A 19,483-nucleotide genomic window follows, 5' to 3' on the forward strand; every position below is an offset into this window, starting at 1 on the left:
AATGGCCTAAACCAGCAGCATCATTGATCCCTACGATGCTGTTAGTTTAGGTCATTAGACCTGTGGTCAGGCCACAACCTGCGATCATAATACATACAATAATAAAGCGGCATTACGGCCGTCTCAATGAGGCCCTAGCGAGGGTATTTTGTTATGAAATTAGTAGGAATACAGAGGTATAGTCTGGTGTCTCTGGCCAGCTCACTAAAGCTGGCCACACATTTTAGATTAATGTTAGCCAAACCCACTGATTTCGGGGGATCAGCCTTCAAATTAATGTGTCTGAGGGCAGCACAACAGTCTCCAAACATTGGCAAAAATCCAATATGCCCGATTATTTGTTCTTCCAGACCGAGAATATATGCTTGTCTTTCGAGTAGAGTAAAGAGATGGCTGTTGGCCAACAGCTATCTAATAGCTGTGGCCGGCCTGAAGTTGACCATGCACATTAGATTAATTTAGGCCCAACCTGACGATTTCGCCAGGATCATCTGACCATCTAATGTGTATGGGGAACTTTAGGCTGTTACCATGATGCCGGGGGGAGAGAAGTAGCGGGCAGTTGGATTTAAACATGCCTGATCATTTTGCTCTCGGGAGATAAGTCGCCACCAGAGGTGTGCGGCAGTGACTTACTCCCATCTCCGTATTCAGAATACATGCATGCTCGGCCGAGGAATAGATATCATCTAATATGTATGGCTGGCCTGAGGGTATGAGAAAAACATTTTTGGATCTCCACCCACCTTTGTCCTTCATACATTTCTCAGCAAGACAACGGGCTTCCTCTTGAATTCTCTCTTCAATGCTCCTCTTTCCCATTCCAAAATTTCTCAATGTTGTCAGAGAAAATCGACGAAGGATTTTCCATCTTTCTCCATTGCTTGCAATGACCCCTGCAAATTCATGCATCTGGTTTAATAGCTTCGAACTCAAGTATATCCAACAATTATAAATAATCAAAACAAGGGCGGAAACCACGGCAAAAAAATGCTCAAGAAGTAACATGCACTGCTTTTTCGCTGGCGTTTTTTGGGGGTGGGACGTCCGCAGCGTAGGGGGGCGTGCCCATTAAGGCAAAACCGGTTGAGAATGTTAGGTTGGCGGACATGGCCAAAGGGGAGGTTTACGTCTGCTTTGAGGGGCTCATCTGAAGCCAGAGGTCAAGGAGAAGATCTGGAAGGACGATTACGTCGAGATCTTCTCCTTGTTTCCGTTGGAGAAGTTTAACTTGGATCGTGTAAAGCCAGATGACAGTAAAAAAGACGAGGAGGAGAAACGTCAGTATCGCTTGATTCCTCCTGTTTTGCTATATGGACAGGATTGGAGAGGCTTATCGGGTGTATGGAGGGGTGGCATGGTTGCGCTACGATGAGCAATTCCGACAGCGAAAATCCGTGTGGCCCACTCTGCGTAGGGACCATAAGGTTATTAGTTTGTGGATGCTGCTTATGGCTGCACCAAGAAGTAGCGGGCAGTCCTTTCCTGGGGCATCCGGGGTTGCCTTGAGTTCGGGGTCCTCGACTGGGACAAGAAAGGGCTGTTGTTGGCAGTTCTATGAAGGACACTGCAAATTCCTGTCTGACTGCTGTTACAAGCATGAGTGCTCCTGATGTGGTGGCACACATAGCTTGTCCAGATGTTTCAAGTGGGGTAAAGGAAAAGGACAGGAGGCTGGACAGAAGAGGGGCGACGCCGGTGAAGGTGGTAAGGATGCTTCTCTATTTTGGGAAGTACCCAGATAAGGCGGCAGCTGATTTTTTGAGGGCGGGGTTCACGGACGGTTTTCGTATCCCGTGTCACCCGGGCGGGCCTTTGATCATACATAAGAATTTGGCGTCGGTGCTGGCTAGGCCAAGGGTGGTAGCGGAGAAAATCAAGAAGGATGTGGATCTCGGGAGGATAGCGGGCCCGTTTATTCTCCCACCATGGATGGACATGCAGGTTTCCCCTTTGGGACTTGTTCCCAAGAAGGAGCCCAATAAATGTCGCCTCATCCATCATCTATCTTTCCCGGTGGGAGGGTCGGTCAACGATGGCATTGATCCTGATTTGTGTTCAGTTTCATATACATCGTTTGATTTGGCGGTTTCTTGGCTTAGGAAGTTTGGTGAGAGGGCGCTACTAGCTAAAACCGACATTGAGGCAGCATTTCGACTGTTGCCCGTTCATCCGGATAGTTTTCCGTTGTTGGGGTTTTGTTGGGGGGGGGGGGGTTTATGTAGCTTGTTGCTTGCCTATGGGCTGTTCTATCTCGTGTGCATATTTCAAGATGTTCAGTACCTTGTTAGAGTGGGTGGTGAAGCAGGAAGCCAGATGGTGCTCCATGCAACACTACCTGGACGATTTCTTGTTTGTGTGCCTGGCGGGATCGAATGTTTGCTCCATATTGTTGCATAACATGGAGCATGTGGCGGCATTGTTTGGGGTACCGTTAGCACTTAAGAAGACGGAAGGACCAGCAATGACATGTGAAATTTTTGGGTATCGTCATTGATGGCATCCACATGGAGTGTCGGTTGCCGGAAGACAATCTTCTTGATCTGAGGGAAACGGTAGCTAGGATGTGGGGGGCAGGTAAAGTGCAGCTGCGTATGGTGCAGTCCCTACTTGGGAAGTTGAATTTTGCCTGTCGGATTATGCCCGTGGGGCAAGTGTTCTGCCGTCGGCTGGCCTTAGCTACGGCGGGGGTGGCAGTACCTCATCATTTTATTCACTTGTCGGCGGACATACTGGCTGATCTGGGGGGTGTGGGAGGAATTTTTGGTTCAATACAATGGCAGGTCTGTGTGGATGGACGCGGTTGTGTCTAGTGTGGATATGGAATTGCATACGGATGCTTCGGCTGCGCATGGTTTTGGTGCGTATTTTCAGGGTGAGTGGTGCGCTGGGACATGGCCGGAGGTTTGGAAAGAAGAGGGTTTGGTGACAAATATGGCTTTGCTGGAATTGTTCCCCATTGTAATGACAACGGAAATTTGGGGCGAACATTTTTGCAACAAAAAGTTCAGTTTTTGTTGCGATAACCTGGGAGTGGTGCAAGCCATAAACAAACAGACGGCCTATTCACCTCCTGTGGTTTGTTTGCTTCTCCAGTTAGTGTTACGTTGCCTCATTTTTAATGCATGCTTTGTGGTGGTTCATGTGCCTGGAATTGTTAACGACACCGCTAATTCTCTCTCTCGCTTTCAGTGGGACAGATTTTGCAGGTCGCCACTGGGTGCGGAGCAGCTTAGGAAGTCTTGCCCCATGTGGCTTTGGGACGTGGTCCAGGGGTGTCGGCAGCGTTGATACGTCAGTCCGTGGGTACTGCTACCTGGGCGGCATATTCCAGAGTATGGGCCTGTTGGGAGGATTTGTTGGGCCAGGTGGGGATGCACGAGTCAGATGGGGTGCTGGGATCATTGCTATTGTACTTTGTAGGTTTATCTTTTAGTGAAGGGGCTTCTTTTTTGGAGGCTTCATAGCGGGTGGCGGCTGTAACTTTTTGGGTAAAATTAAGGGGCATTGGTGATGTTTCTAAGTCCTTTATGGTTAAGCAGGCCTTGAAGGGTTATCGGAAACAGGGGGTGCGGAGAGATTCTCGCCGGCCGGTTACTTTTGAGTTCTTGGGATCGTTGAGTGAGTGTTTATTTATATAAATAGATTTGTTTATTTAGGGAGCCATTTTCTTTGGCGTTCTTTGGAGTGTTTCAACTTTCAGAGTTGGTGGCGCAAAGTGGGACGATGGTTGGTGGTTTGTTGTGCAGTGATGTGCAGCTTGGGGTGGATTATGTGTCCTGTACGATTCGGCGGTCCAAAACCGATCAGATGGGTAGAGGTTTGATGGTGGTGTAGGTGCGGTTGGAGGGATCGTCATTGTGTCCGGTTGATTGTGTGGAGTGCTTCTTGGTAGTTCGGCCACAGGATGGTGCGCCTCTTTTGTTGCATGGAAGATTTTTATCCTGGTATCAGTTTGTAGCGGTGTTTCGGAAATGTTTGGCCTCATTAGGTATGGAGGCGTGAAAATTTTGTTCTCATTCATTCAGGATTGGAGCAGCCACGGAGGCCTCTAGGGGGGGGATCTGATTCTGTGATTATGAGAATTGGACGCTGGGAGTCTGCCAGATTTAAGGGTTATGTTCATCCTCAATTGTTGTATTAGATGGAATATGGGGCTTGTCTGCATGTGTTGCATGTGGGATTGCATGTTATGTTTTGTTTTTCAGGCGCTGACGTTTGCCTGGCCTGGATTGTCGACAACTCTTTTGTGTACTGGGTACGCTACGGGCAGATGTACGCCCAGACGGTCATCAATTGGGCTTGGCACAGTCACAGATACAGGTGCGGTGACTGGGGCTTAGGGGAATGCTGTGGAACAGAGTGCTGTCAGAGGTACAATTTTACGCGGGTCTGAATAGACCTCCTTTTACTTTCGCACGTCGGGGCTACTGATTTTGCGCTCAGGCCTTCCAGGGACATAGTTTGGGATATTAAGCTGGATTTGTTGCGGCTATGGTCAGCCTTTCCGAATATGCTGATTGTTTGGTCGGATATTGTGGCAAGGCCAGCCTGGCAGCAGGCATGTTCTGTGGATAGCTTCAATAGGGCTAGGGCGCAGATCAACAAATTAGATTGCCTGTTTTGAATGGTGGTATTGCAGTGCGTCACCGGAGCTTTGCAGGTCCGACGGGGTGCATTTGAATGAGATTGGCATCGATATATGGTGTCTGGGTTTGCAGGAGGGTTTGGAGCTTGCCATTCAGGTGTGGCGGGACGGTCGACTGTAGGTGTCACCGTAGCCCATTTGTGGTGGGGAGAGGGCGTTCCTTGGAGGCAGAAAATTGATGGTAAGGTGCTTGAAAATGGGCCAAGAATCGGATTGGTGTAAAGTAATTCCTTTGGGTCAGGTGTGGACGGCCAAGGGTAAAATTAGTTTTGTAGACTGCCTTCTAGGAGCTCTTCCTCCCTCCCATATTTGACATATACTATCATGTTATTATTGGTTATTTATATGTTATACTTATATATTTATGATTATGCTGAATTGGCATATTTGATTGAAAATGTTAATAAATATGGCTGTTATGGCCTTTCACCACAACAGTTGTCTGAGTCTTATTCAGGGGAAGGGGTGAGGGGTCAGAAGGTAAGCCGACTGAAGTATTCGATCCTTTAAAGTCAGAAGAGCAGTGGAGCGGGGCGAAGCCGTAGTGGAATGCGGCTTGACTGGGGTAGAATCAGGGAGGCTTAGACTGTACTGTAAGGGGTTAACGTGGTCAGGAAGTTATAGGGTTGTAAATGTAGGTCGAGAGTGGGTGGGCTTTGGCAGGGGACATGCTACTTAAGGTCTTAAATGAAGAAGTGAGGCAGTTTGGCGCGCAGTGGGAGAAGTTCCCGCTCTCCCGCCCTAGGAATTGTTTTTATGTTATCATTTTATTGTGCTAACATGTTTTTCTTTTAGGGATTGGAGCGTTCTTGTCATGGCAGCGGTTGTTTTGTGTTGCGGGGAGAGGGGGTACCTTGGAGGCAGAAAATTGATGGTACGGTGCATGAAAATGGGCCTTGCATCGGATTGGTGTAAAATACACCAGGTGGAGTTCCTGGGGGGGATGGAGTCCCCAGGAGCAGTTTACAAATTGTATACGGTGCCTTTGGGTCAGGTGTGGACGGCCAAGGGCAAAATGAGTTTTGGAGACTGCCTTCCTCCCTCCCATATTTGACATATGTTTTTATGTTATTATCTGTTATTATTGGTTATTTATATGTAATTCTTATATATTTATGATTATGCTGAATTGGCATATTTGATTGAAAATGTTAATAAATATGGCTGTTATGGCCTATCACCACAACAATTATCTGAGTCTTATCCAGGGGAAGAGGTGAGGGGTCAGACGGTAAGCCGACTGAAGTATTGAAGGATCCGTTAAAGTCATGAATTCTGACATATCCCACGACTGTCTTTTATTATAGACATCACAAAACCTGCATAAAGCATTATAAAATAATTCCTATTAAAATCATAGAAAATGATCAATTACTGTCATCTACTTAATCGACTTACCAAAATCCTTAGAAAAAAACTCTCCTGCTCCTGTGTCTCCCCTATTGCTAAAAGCGTCGCTGTGGTCCACCAACGCTTCCTTCACAGCATCGTACCCGATCAGTACTATCGTACGAATGTTTGATATGTAGAGGGTATAGACAGGTCCATACGTCTCACTCAGCTGGAGAGAAATAGAAAACATTAAAAATGGTGTACGGTAAAACTTTGCCCGTTGTGACGCAAGAGTATTATGGATCAAAGCAGAAACTGTATATTTAGAGCCAAGATTGGGATTGCGTCGTGTGAGATCTGAATAGTAAAGGCTTCAATGATGTCACAGGATGAGATATGGGCCCGTACTTGTCTCTAACTATATGGCTTCCGCACCGACCCGTAATACGCTTGTGGGAAACCGGCCTTTGGTTGTTTATAAACACTAGCTCTTGTCTTAGATTCTCTCAAATTATCCACCAATATATTCATAGCATATTCCAGTCTTTAAATGGATTGTACAGGATTAGAAAAACATGACTGCATTCTTTTAGAAACAGCGTCACACCTGTCCACAGTTTATGTGTGAAATTGCAACTCAAGCCTATTCACTTCAATGGGGCTGAGCTGTAATACCACACATAACCAATGGAAAGAGGTGGCGCTGTTTCTGGAAGAAATCAGCCATGTTTTTCTGATCCTGTCCATCGCATTAAAGAGGACCTGTCACCTCTTCTGACATGTCAATTTTAATAAATACCTGTATACCCCAATAATTACCAATTCTGGAACATCTTTTCTTGTAACTCTCTGTTGTTCCTTTCCTCTGTTGCTCCTCCTACAAATGTATGAATAAATTGACAACTGGGTGTTGCCAGTTAGGGGGGTGTCCCTACATATTCTTATAGTCTAATCAGTGCTGACAGAGTGAGAATGTAAAGGAACACACCCATTTGACAAAGTGAATGGTAACACCCAATTTATTCATACACTTATAAAAGGAATTCAGAGGAACGGTAGAATTGTAGAGTTCTAAGAAAAGATGCTCCAGAATTGTTATTTTATGGGGAATACAATTATTTACTAAAACAGACATGTCAGGAGAGGAGACAGGACCGCTGTAAAGGGGTTGTATAGAATTAGAAAACAAAACATAGCTGCAATACTCCAGAAACAGCGCCACTCTTGTCCTTGGGCTGTGTCTGGTATTACATCTGAGCCCCAATTACTTGAGTACAGCAATAACGGCACTGCCAATGGATCAAGTGGCGCTGTTTCGGAACGAGAGCAGACGTGTTTCTAATCTCATACAACCCTTTTAACTACATCATTTTTTTACAACTCTAATTACATTAAAGCTTACCTACCTTAACTAAAGACTGCGGTGCTTCTGAGGTGCTGATCTGAAAGACATTCCCCAGGCCAGGTAGAGGTGTAGGTCCTGGGGGTAGGTCCTTCTGTTTGACCCTACCCCACCATTTAATGAGATAAATTAGGAGAGTGACTCCAGTAGCCAGGAGAAGGGTCGCTGCAATATTCAGAGCCATCCTGCGCCCCAGTGACTACAGCTCTGTCTGTACTATGTCCCCGTGTCCTTATATATGACCCAACACAGAGCAACTTTCCAGATAACATGTGATTATGGGAACAGGCTGGGTGTGTTTAGAGTCGCTGCAGATTTACAGTTGTATTGCATAATGTATTGTAAATGCTATAATAATTATCAATATATATTTAAAAACACCCTTGGTTGCAAGTCACGTTGCTTCTCCCAGATGTCCTTTCCAGCTGGATGCCAGGTTCTGTATACCCAAATACTGGTTCTGGGAGCAGCACAATGCAAGCTCTTTGAATCCATACATTATTTTCTTAGAAACAGCACCACTCTTGTCCATAGGCTATATCTGGTACTGCAGCTCAGTCCAATTCATTTGGTAGATCACAGAGTCATGTGACAGCTAAGCTACTCCCAGGGTAGAAAGTTTAGAAGATTGGAAATGCATCATGTGACAAAAATGTATTTATACATATCTATTCTACAATTATCAAGCCTGATCTTCACTGATGTCTTGAGGGTTGTAAAATGAAGGAGTTTTCTTTCAAGGTCCATTGTTATTTTATTCTGCTTTACTTTTTGAATCATTTGGAAATTACGAAATGTAGATTAGAAACTATTGAGAAATTGACAACTTTTTGAATCTTTTTGATTTTAACTTGGCAATAATAAGGCTATGTTCAAACGTCGCGATTTGTTGCAGATTTTGATGCAGAAGTTTTGCCTAGGCTCATAGGAATGGGAAATATAAAGGAAGAACTAGGACTTCTCCTTCCTTGGTTTCACTCAGATTGGGTGTAGTCCGATAGATCGTTGGCATTATTACTGCTCAATTGGCACTTGAGCTTTAGAAGTCAGTCAGTTTTATTGACGCCACGTCCTGAGGTGAACCCAGTGAAGAGTAAACGAAGTTGACTTCTGATAATGCGTGGAAGCTTGTTGATCAAATAATTCTCCTGGTGTCAACGATCTGGTGTTATTAAAAAAAATATTATTGTGAAATCCTTTTAGAATAAAGCAAAACATCAGTTTCATGTCTTTCCTTTTAGTATACCTCCTAAAAATTGAACTCCAAATCCGGTACATCCCTGGGTTGCATAGAAATGCTCCTGCATTTCCCCTGAATTGATTGTTGAAGAGGAAATACAGTATATATACATGCTGAGTATTCAAATGGATGATCCACAACGTAATACATGGACATACGGACGCATTCATTTCTATTGTCCACGGACACCTTCCAGTTTATTTACGGGAAGTTGTCCGGGCCATGGAAGTGTGCCGCAAAACATAGGACATGTCCTATCTGTTGCTTTTTACGGGCTGTGCTCCTGTACTTTGCATCGGAGCACGGGCCAAAAATGCAGTCGTCTGTCTGTGGATGTTGGTGGCCCGCCGTGCCCGCAAACACAGCGATTACGGGCTCGAACGTGTGCAAGAGGCCTAAGCTAGGATCACCAGAGAGAGATGCTCATTGATCAACAGTAAAATATGTGGATCCCTGGTGAAAATGGCATCATTGTTCTTAAAGGGGTTGAGAACACCTGGACCTCGCACCGATAAGCCGCTCCGGTGGCCTGCAGGCACTGGATGTTGTGGTGCATAATGGTATGGACGGAGCCTGGAAGCAGTTGGCTCCGTACATAGCATAGCGGCCGTACTGCAGAACTGCAGGTCCGCTCTTATTCACTTGAATAGGAGCAGATCTGCAGTACTGCAGCTCGGCCGCTATTCCGTCACCGGAGCGAACTGTTTCCAGCACGGAGGCACCGGAGCAGCTGATCTGTGCGGTGCCCGGGTGTCAGACCCCCACAGATCATGTACAGATGACCTATCCGGTGGATAGGTCACCAGTTGTCAGAACCTGGAAAACCCCTTTAAACTTTCCATTTTCATCAAGAAAGTGTCCAGCGTCAAACAATTCAGAGTTCTATTCGGGATCCTTCAAGACAAAACAAAAATGAACAAAAACTGTAAGTAGGAAAGGGGGGGGATCCTCCAGCTCACCGTTTGTTGTGTCCGTGAACAGACAGCGCCCGGAATCCCGCACGACCCGCTGCAAACAACAGAAGAACAAGCATAACCAAAATCCAGCACTTGGTGTGAGTAAAAGGAACAACTGTTCCAATTTTATTGGTTTAACAAATTTAAAAAGAAGAACTTGAAAGGGTAGTTCAGTAACATAGCAGAGTACAGAGATGGGTGGAGGGTGAAAGATCAAAAGTTGCCTTAGTTAATTTAGCCTACGCGTTTCTGACACATCTTGTGTCCTTACTCATGGCATGCTCACCCCATGCTCACCCTTTTACTCACCCCAAGCGCTGGATTTTGGTTCTGCTTCTTCTCCCAAAACAGAAATGACCAAGGTTTCCTGAAATTAATAAAATAAACTAATAGTTTCTGCATTTTATTGATAATTCCTAAAGCTTATAAAGAACATAACAACTTGACAGAAGCCATTATACCTACATATTTGTAGGCAAAAGTATGTAGTGCTTCCCCTAGCACAGAGATGGTGGCAGGGCTGGCCTGAGGTTTGTTGGTGCCCTGTGCAATACCTTCTATTGGTGCCCCCCTTATGATGTACCATAGAGTGTACAAATAATACAATCATACAGTGCCCATATAATATTGCCAGACAATTACCTAAATAACACTGTCTAATAAATAAACTAGGAAATATAGCTCCATCTTGTGCAGCTGCTGTTCCCATAGTTTGGACACCAATGGTGACGTCAGGAGTTCAAGCGCTAGATGCGCAGGTCATCATGGTGATGCCTCCTTCAGTAGGAACAGGTGAAGCGCCAACGCCTTAACTATTCAATGGCCCCCTGCAGCAGTAAGTGCAAATTCGGGCGCATGTGGAAGGGGAGGATTATAATATACAGGGAACATTCTCACCACAGTTTAATCTCATGCTGAATCACATAAATTGTCTACTGCTGAGCAAAGAACTTCCGAAAACTGTTCTGCGCTATAAAGTACACTGAAGCTCCATGTAAACGGTATGGATACTGGCAGAATTCCATAGCTGATGGCACACTGCTCTCCACTCTCGTGACCCGTTCAACCATCGACAGCCAAAACAAGCTGCTGCTCATGCTGAACCTAATAAAATGCTGGATACTCAACATAAATGATATCTTAATGAGTCTTTTGGAATGTTATAAAGCAGAACTCAAAGGTCTACATTATAAACTCTGATGATCCCTCCTGTTAACCCATTAAAAACTGACTGAATTGCATGACTAAGATTGCCATCTACTCTGATCACCTGGGGAGCCATCCATAGCCAAGAAAACAGCTGCTTATAAACAAAACGTAAATGGATAAAATATTTCTGTAATTTAAAAGTGTTGTCTAGTTTGAAAAAAACATTTTCAAATACCCTGTAAGGGAATTTATAGAAAATCGGGTTGTTCAGTCCGAAGAAATTGATGGCCTATCCTCTGGATAAGGCATCAATACCTGATCCTTCAGGATTCGACTTCCGGCACCCCCTCTGATCAGCTGTTATGAAGAGGCCGCAGCACTCCCCTTCATTCCTTTTACTAATAACGCTGTGAATTGCCGACACACTTGTAGTGGCGTGGTAGAGTCCATGTGCCCGATTGGTTTGGCACCCGTTTTCTTATTTTATTGGTCAACCCCACTATAAAGGTTCATCCCCTTTACCTCCCAACTCACCACTCCAGGAAAAAGCAACGTGAAACGTGCGTCAGAGGGTGAGGTGGGAGGACATCACGTTCACACCTGTTATATCAATGGGTCCGTATCCTTTTTTATTTATCTATGTATCTGATATTAATGATCGTCTTCACACAAGGCTAATTACGTTTATTTCATGTGCCCTGTATGTTATGATTTAATTATGAATATTTGGGGACATTACTCTGTCCCGTATGCTCAGTGTCCCTGACATTTATTCTGTTTCACGGTCAGTATTTATATTCATCTGCCATTGACAATTTCTCATCTACCTCGGTAATTTTCATAGTTAACGTATGTGATGTCCCTCGGCCTCTTTGGGTTGTAATTTTATTTCTGTCTTGTGTATATGACTTTTTTTTTGTGGACTGTCTCAGCCAAGTTATTTAATAACGTTTTTGTACCTGATTTTGTAAATGAATGCCCTGTGTGGTATATTGGCGGTACCTTCCTATTGGTATTTCAAATTTATTGTATTTAGTGTAGTCGTTCACTTTAGGCCCTTTTACATGGGCCAATGATCGGGCAAACAAGCATTCATATGAACGCTCGTTCCCGATCAATACCCCGTGTAAACAGGGCAACGATCAGCCGATGAACCAGCAAACGCTCATTCATCGGCTGATCATATTGATTATGCAGCACAAAATATTATCGTTGTCAGCAGCACATCCTCCTGTGTAAACAGGGAGACGTGCTGCCGATATGATGGAAATGTATGAGGACGAGCGATTGTAATAACGAGTGCTCGTCCCCATACATAGCCCCTTCTTCCCTTTGTACATGATAAAACTATGGCTGCTTACAGCCACCAGTAGGGGCAGCTCAGTGCAATTAGACGTATACAGCTACTATTGAACTCAATGGGAGATATATTTCAATCTTTATGCAGTGAGCTCCCCCTGTAGCAAAAAAACTGTTTATTTGCTTAAACCCCCATCAGGCTGCCTACATTGCTATGAATGCTATTAGCAAATTATGCATGCCATGTATGTGCTATCATTTTCAAAAGTGGTGAGATAAGTAGGCGGGGTTTAGCAGGGGGGCGGGGCATCCCATAGACTGACTAATTTACCATCACTTACGCCAGAAATTGGCTTAAGGATAGCGATGGTGCGTGGCGCAGATGTAGTGGAATGCGGCTTGACTAGGGTAAAAGCAGTGAAATAAAAATAAGTTTTACTAGTAAGTGATTGGGCAGTACAGAAGCAGAAATGATTGATGAAGAACAGAACAGAAAAATTCCCACCCATTCACCCTTAATGTAGGTTAATTTTCGGGTATTTGTTTGTCGTAGCAGTAGTGGTGTGATTAGGGGGTCCTTGGAGGCAAGTTTACAGTAATGGTCACATGGTTATGTGCTTGAGAGAAGGGTCATTCATTCAATTGGAAGAGGATTGGGTTCCTGTTGGGCCAAAGTCCCTAGGAGCATATGAAGTAACTTATCTTGGGTCAGGGGGGTGTGGCTAAGGGCAATGGTCATGTAACAAAAAGAGATAAAGAGGAGTTGATGGGATGGAAACAGCCTTCAAAGACCTTTGCTCTTACTTTATTGACAGTTAGTTTCTTGTACTCTTGTATGTTTATGTACATAATATTTGCAGGATTTCGTATTAAATAATTGGTTGATAAAAAAAATTGGCTGCTATGTCCTTTCCACCTCAAAGTAGTTTCTGTGTTTTATCCTGTAAGATGAAGTGGGGTGGGGGTCATGCTGAGGGATAGTCTTCTGCAGGCGTAGGCTTTAATTTATGGAACACGAACAGCCAAAGATACGTCAAATCTATATTTGATATATTTGGCACATTGTACTCCAGCGCAATGTAGTCTTAGACTGGCATATGAAATGCCAATCTTAGTCAACTTCCCGTTCGTCAGGAAAAAAGAGAAGCAGTTTACTGCCGGGCCCCTTCCACTACGGTCCCCATAGCAGTTGTGTAGTCTGCCTCCATGGAAGCTACACCACTGGGGAAATGGTAGTTTTAAACTGGCTACGGAGATTGTGCTTAAGCCTAATATTAGAAGTCAGCACAGTCCCCTCGATTGAGAGGCCGGGCAGAGAAAATTTGCAGTATTTACGATATCGGCGCCAGGCAGGTAGGAAATAATGGCGCCGATACTGCAACTTCTTCTACCTTTCGTACCGATTTGATTCCTGCAAGGAGGATCCATCCTCCCAGGGAACGCAGTGGGTGGCAGCCGGCTTCGATATTGAATGACACAGATCTCGGAGGAGCGCCGTTTCCCATTATTTTCTTCAAATTTCCTATATGCTCTCTGCTTTATGGGAGTACCTAACCACTTTATGGGGGATCTAACCACTATATGGTTGTGCCCAACCACTATATGGGGGCCTAACTAGTAAATGGGTGGCCTAACTACTATATGGGAGCACCTAACTACTCCATGGGGGCACTTTATTACTATATAGGGAACTAACTACTATAGGGAGGTGCCTAACTACTATTTAGGTGCCTGACTACTATATGGTGGCACAAAAGAGGAGTACTATTGTGGGGGGCACAGAGGGTAACACTTCTGTGTGGGGGAACTATTACTCTTTGGGGCCTAAAATGGGCACTATTACTGTTTGGGGCACTTTTACCGCCTCGGGCACTATGGATGGTGATTTTTCGTAGAGGGTGCTAGAAAATAGAGCATTTAGGCTACATGCACACGTTGTGTATTTTGCTGCAGAAAATACGCATCAAAACCTCAGCAATACACAGGAATTTGCAGATAAAAACTGCACCTAATCGTGCATTTTTCGGTGCGGTTTTTACGTTTTTCAGCATTTTTCAGCACGGTTTCATGCTGGGGGTTTTTGTGCGATTTTCCACAACACTAGGCAGATACAATTTGCAAGCGGAAATGCAAGATAAATTGACATGCTGTGGATTCTAAAATATGCACCGCAGGTCAATTTCCATCCTGAAAAATACCGCAGCGTGTGCATAAGATTTCCTGGAACCTCATTGACTATTCTGGTACTGTATTATGCTACAGATTTTCCGCACACAAATCCGCACTGAAATATGCATTGTGTGCATTGAGCCTTGAAAATGTCTGTGTGTCAGATTCTGCACAGACAAGTCGTGGTTGGGAGAAGTCGTCATGGCAGTCTGGGCCTGATGAAGAAGAAAAGTATGGCTACAACCACAGAAAGCATTACCTGTGAGTCACTCAATATAACCGTACTATATTCACTTATATGATCTGCAGGGAGCATGTGTAGGACTGATATCTACCCCTATATGGTCACTATATGGTGTGGTAATATCGGTCAGTATAGTGGTTATGTTCTGTAACAGTATGGTGGTATTATTCAGTCACTATGTGGTGGTAATATGTGGTCATGGTGTGGAGGTATTTTTCAGTAATAGTATGGTGGTATTATTCAGTCACTGTGTGGTTATGGTGTGGAGGTATTATTCAGTAATAGTATGGGGGTATTATTCAGTCACTATGTGGTTATGGTGTGGAGGTATTATTCAGTAACAGTATGGGGGTATTATTCAGTCACTATGTGGTGGTAATATATGGTCTTGATGTGGCGATATTATTCAGTAACAGTACGGTGGTATTATTCAGTCACTATGTGGTTATGGTGTGGCGGTATTATTCAGTAACAGTATGGTGGTATTGTTCAGTCACTATGTGGTTATGGTGTGGCGGTATTATTCAGTAACAGTATGGTGGTATTGTTCAGTCACTGTGGTTATGATGTGGAGGTATTATTTAGTAACAGTATGGTGGTATTGTTCAGTCACTATGTGGTTATGGTGTGGCGGTATTATTCAGTAACGGTATGGTGGTATTATTCAGTCACTCCTTGGTGGTAATATGTGGTCATGGTGGGTCAGTGCTGTTTGTCCCTTGTATAGTGGTCTCATTGGTAATATTTGCCTTGGTATACTATTTTTTGTCTTTTTAGTAACAGTATCATGATATTTGTTTCTTGTATAGTACATAGTCGAATTATGTGGTAACTTTATGATTGTATACTTTAGAGGTAAATTATCATACATAGAAAATTGTGTTATACCTACTGTATGTTGTTATTGAGACTAGTAAAAACATAGGGGACCGCACATCTGAGCTACAAGGGGGAAATGACAGGTGAAAACTTTGCCCTGGGGCACATAGTTTCTAGTTGTGCCCCTCACTAGAGGCCTTCTTTAAAGGCATTTTATACTTTGGCTAACTCCTAAACAGATAATTCACTGTAAAAAGCAAATTTCTTGTACTTTTCCCTTGAAGCAAAATTCACTAAGTTTTGTATCTCAAAGGATGTATTGTATATATTACCATCTAAATGTGGTTACATTTGTTACATTGTTTTGTCATTTTAGCATAAATGAATTGTGGCAACAATCTGCCTTGTGCGGTGCTTCCTGGAAATGAGAGGGATCCAATATGGGGCACATAACGAGTTAACTCTAGGTCTTTTAAAATTTGTCCTGTCAAGAAATGTCTTCCTATTTGGGGGGCAACGCTTCCACCAGCTGAAGGGAATGGCGATGGGGGGCCCATGTGCCCCAAGCTATGCTAACTTATACCTAGGCTGGTGGGAAGATCAAGTCATCTTTCAGATGGTCTTGCATCATATACCTCACCCATATTGTTGTGGGCGAGGTATATAGATGATATTTTGATCATCTGGGACGACTCTATAGAGCGGTTCAACCAATTTGTCAAGGTTCTGAATATCAATGGATTGGGGTTGTATTTCACCTCCGAGATCCACCAGACATCCATGAACTTTTTGGACATAACCATCACCAAGATGGAACTGGGAAATTTGACAACATCCCTATTTCGTAAACCAACGGCGACAAATAGTCTCCAGGCATGGGAGAGTAATCACCCGACGAGCTTAAAAAGAGGAATTCCTAAGGGACAATATCTTAGACTTAGGAGGAATTGCTCGAACCTAGGAGACTTTATGGATAAGTCCAAACATCTACGTCAAAGGTTTGGAAGGAGGGGATACCCTGACAAGGTGCTAAGGGAGGCATATCATCATGCACTTTCTGAAAATAGAACCGGTTTATTAGTACAAGATAAGACCAAGGAGACAGATACATCTACCTCTATTAGAATTGTGGGAACCCATGACAATAGACATAGGGAGATCAGAAACATCTTCCACAAGTTCTGGGGAATACTCACGGCAGATACGGATCTGGATAAGGCTGTTGCCCCATATCACTTAATTACCTTCAAAAGGGGTAGGAACCTCAAGGACCGCCTAGTCCACAGTCATTTCAACGAGTGTATACTACTGTCGTGTTGGCTCCCCGATGTACCCCTGGGGACATATAAATGTGGCTCATGCAGAGCATGTAAATATGTTATCAAAAGTAAGACCTTTGAAAGTGCAAAGACAGGGCAAATTTTCAAAAACAGAGAATTTGCAAACTGTGAATCAAGAGGCGTTATTTATATGGCCACGTGTACTTGCCCACTGAATTATGTGGGGAAAACCATTAGGGAGTTTCGGAGGAGGATCCTTGTGCAAATTGGCAATATCAGAAGAGAGGATGACACGTGCCTAGCGAGACATATGCGAGAAATACAGAAGTGGAGAAATACAGAATGATGGAGGTCACTTTTCAGACTATTGAAGTAATAAGATCGACAAATCGTGTGGGCAATATAGATAGATTGCTGCTTTTCATTTAGAAGTCCTCGTAAGTCATTATCTCTGATATATAGCTTAATAATATCTATAATTTTGAGCCGAATAGTCTCAGGAACCCACATATACCTAATGCCTAATTTATATACATTGGCACTAGGTTCCCAATCACTGTATTTTGAATTCCTTGGACAACTCACCAGGTGGATCATATCATCGCAATGCACTATTTCTTAGACCATCTAACAGAACCTGCTCACACCGATATATATATTTTTAATACATCCCCTCCAAATAGCACACTGAGACGGTAATCCCAGGTTTGTGAGACGCCCCAGTTTAATCCTGGATGTGCCCGGACATCTACTCATCTTTCCCTACTCGGGGGAGAAGATGATGTAGGTGCAATGCTATCTGTTCACGGTGCAGTCTAGCTCTTGTGTTTATATCCCTATGTCATCAAGGGAGGGTGGGTGTCGGATCGCAGGCCGGCTTCCCATTCGCTCAGACGGACGAGCCCCTGTTTCTAACTGGGTGGGACACACCCCCTGAGCGTCGTCTCCCATTGGCTGTAGCTGACAGTGATGTTGGAAGAGGGGGGAGACTCCACCTATATAAGATGGGTAGTTTTGCCACTAATGGTGGCTGGCATTGTTACTCCACGCCACATTGTTTCAGTACATTGCACTTCTAGAATGCTAGAAGCTATAACATTCTGACTCTGCAAGCCCATGACGATTTACAGCAGAGAAATAACTTAGTAAAGAAACGCGTAGGGCTGGTAGTAGGTAGATAGGTATTACACAGCCTGAAAGCAGGAGTGTTATACTTCCTGATCTCAGTTACCTCTGATTGACAAGCATCAGAAACGGAGTGGAAGAAACAGATATATCCACTACACTGACATAAGTTCACCTAATAATAATAATAAATAATAAAAAACAATATATATAAAAAATACAAAAATATCAAGAATATAATAATAATAGTAATTTCAAAATAAAAATATTAAAAGGGTGAAAAAGAAAAATATGAAAATCTAAAAAAATAAGAATAAAAACTGGGAGGAGGAAAAAATAGAAATATTATATAGCGATCATTACATCCGCATAGGCAGTATCTGTATTCCTTATCTACCGCACTACATCTAATGGTGTTAATGTAAAGTGAACAGGCACTAGTAAAATAAGGCAGATTGTTGCCACAATTCATTTATGCTAAAATGACAAAACAATGTAACAAATGTAACCACATTTAGATGGTAATATATACAATACATCCTTTGAGATACAACCCCTAAACAGATGCCACATTTTATTATAAGTTGATCTTGAGGAGTCATGTGACGAGAAGCCCTAACAGTCAACTATGATCACCGTCACCTATTAGAGTGAAAATATCCAGATTTACTATTTTACCATTATAGGACAATATTGGTGATGGAGATCCCTCAGTATTACTGAGAAGAACCCACCTTGCGAGACGCCATCCTCATCTCTTATTTCTAATGAAAATCATTCATACTACTTCAGTTCATCTGTTCATTTATAGTATTTTCAATCTAACCTTCTGAATGAATACATTATGGAGAGATTGTTGAAATGTAAGGTTTATGTCTGTGGCCACCATAAATGGGTTGTCTTACCTGGGCAACACACACTTAGGGTATGTTCACACGGCTTATTTTCGGCCGTTTTATCAGAAGCAGAATGCCTCCAAACATCTGCCCATTGATTTCAATGGGAAAAACGGCGTCCTGTTCTGACGGGCCGATTTTTTACGCGGCGGTTTTGAAAAATGGCCGCATAAAAAAATGGCTCAAATAAGAAGTGCAGGTCACATCTTAAGACGTTTTTAGAGCCGTTTTTCATAGACTCTATTGAAAACAGCTCCAAAAACGGCCGTAAAAAATGCTGCGAAATTTTTGGTTAAACATGTGAACATACCCTTAGAATGAAGTCATGCCTGTTGTTGGCTGATTCCTTAACCCATCGTGATCATCTGTAATAACTGGGGAAGGCTCCATGTCCACACTTCTCATGTAGTGTTACACGGATCCCATTCAAATGAATAGGTCATCATGTAATATAAGATCGTGTCAAATCCGCCCGGGCGGGGGCCACAGCAGAATTGTCAAGAGAAGATAATGACGGTCCAGGAAGACTTGTTGTCCCAATCGAAGTGGGGAGTCCCATTTGATCATGTCACGGTCGCGGTCACAGTCACGGACTGCATCAAAGAATTTAACAGTGGGAATCGGAGGTTCCACCGCCACCAGCCCGTGGTAAGGTGGTTTCTCTCTGTAAGTAACAGCTCGTTCTTAGGGCTTATTCAGATGAACATGATATACGTCCGTGCAACGCGCGTGATTTGCACACGCGTTGCACGGACCTATATTAGTCTATGGGGCCGTGCAGAAATGTCCGTGATTTTTAGTCAGCGCGAGTCCGCTGAAAAAAAGTCACGACATGTCCGTTCTTTGGGCGTTTTTCGCGAATCACGCACCCATTGAAGTCAATGGGTGCGTGAAAACCACGCATGTCGCACGGAAGCACTTTCG

At 43.7% G+C, this 19,483-nt stretch overlaps 1 protein-coding gene across 1 annotated transcript in view; it reads right to left on the bottom strand.

Annotated features, from left to right (window-relative positions):
- Positions 1 to 19,483, bottom strand: part of LOC142660012 (uncharacterized) — a 46,227-nt gene that overhangs the window by 14,322 nt on the left and 12,422 nt on the right. The window contains exons 10-13 of the mRNA XM_075836661.1: positions 9,888 to 9,945; positions 7,387 to 7,581; positions 6,047 to 6,209; positions 747 to 896 (exon numbers count right to left, since the gene is read on the bottom strand). Coding sequence (XP_075692776.1) covers positions 747 to 896; positions 6,047 to 6,209; positions 7,387 to 7,581; positions 9,888 to 9,945 — 566 coding nt within the window. The remainder of the gene's footprint in view (positions 1 to 746; positions 897 to 6,046; positions 6,210 to 7,386; positions 7,582 to 9,887; positions 9,946 to 19,483) is intronic.

Source organism: Rhinoderma darwinii, chromosome 8, assembly GCF_050947455.1.
Source record: "Rhinoderma darwinii isolate aRhiDar2 chromosome 8, aRhiDar2.hap1, whole genome shotgun sequence".
Classification (NCBI taxonomy): Eukaryota; Metazoa; Chordata; class Amphibia; order Anura; family Rhinodermatidae; genus Rhinoderma; species Rhinoderma darwinii.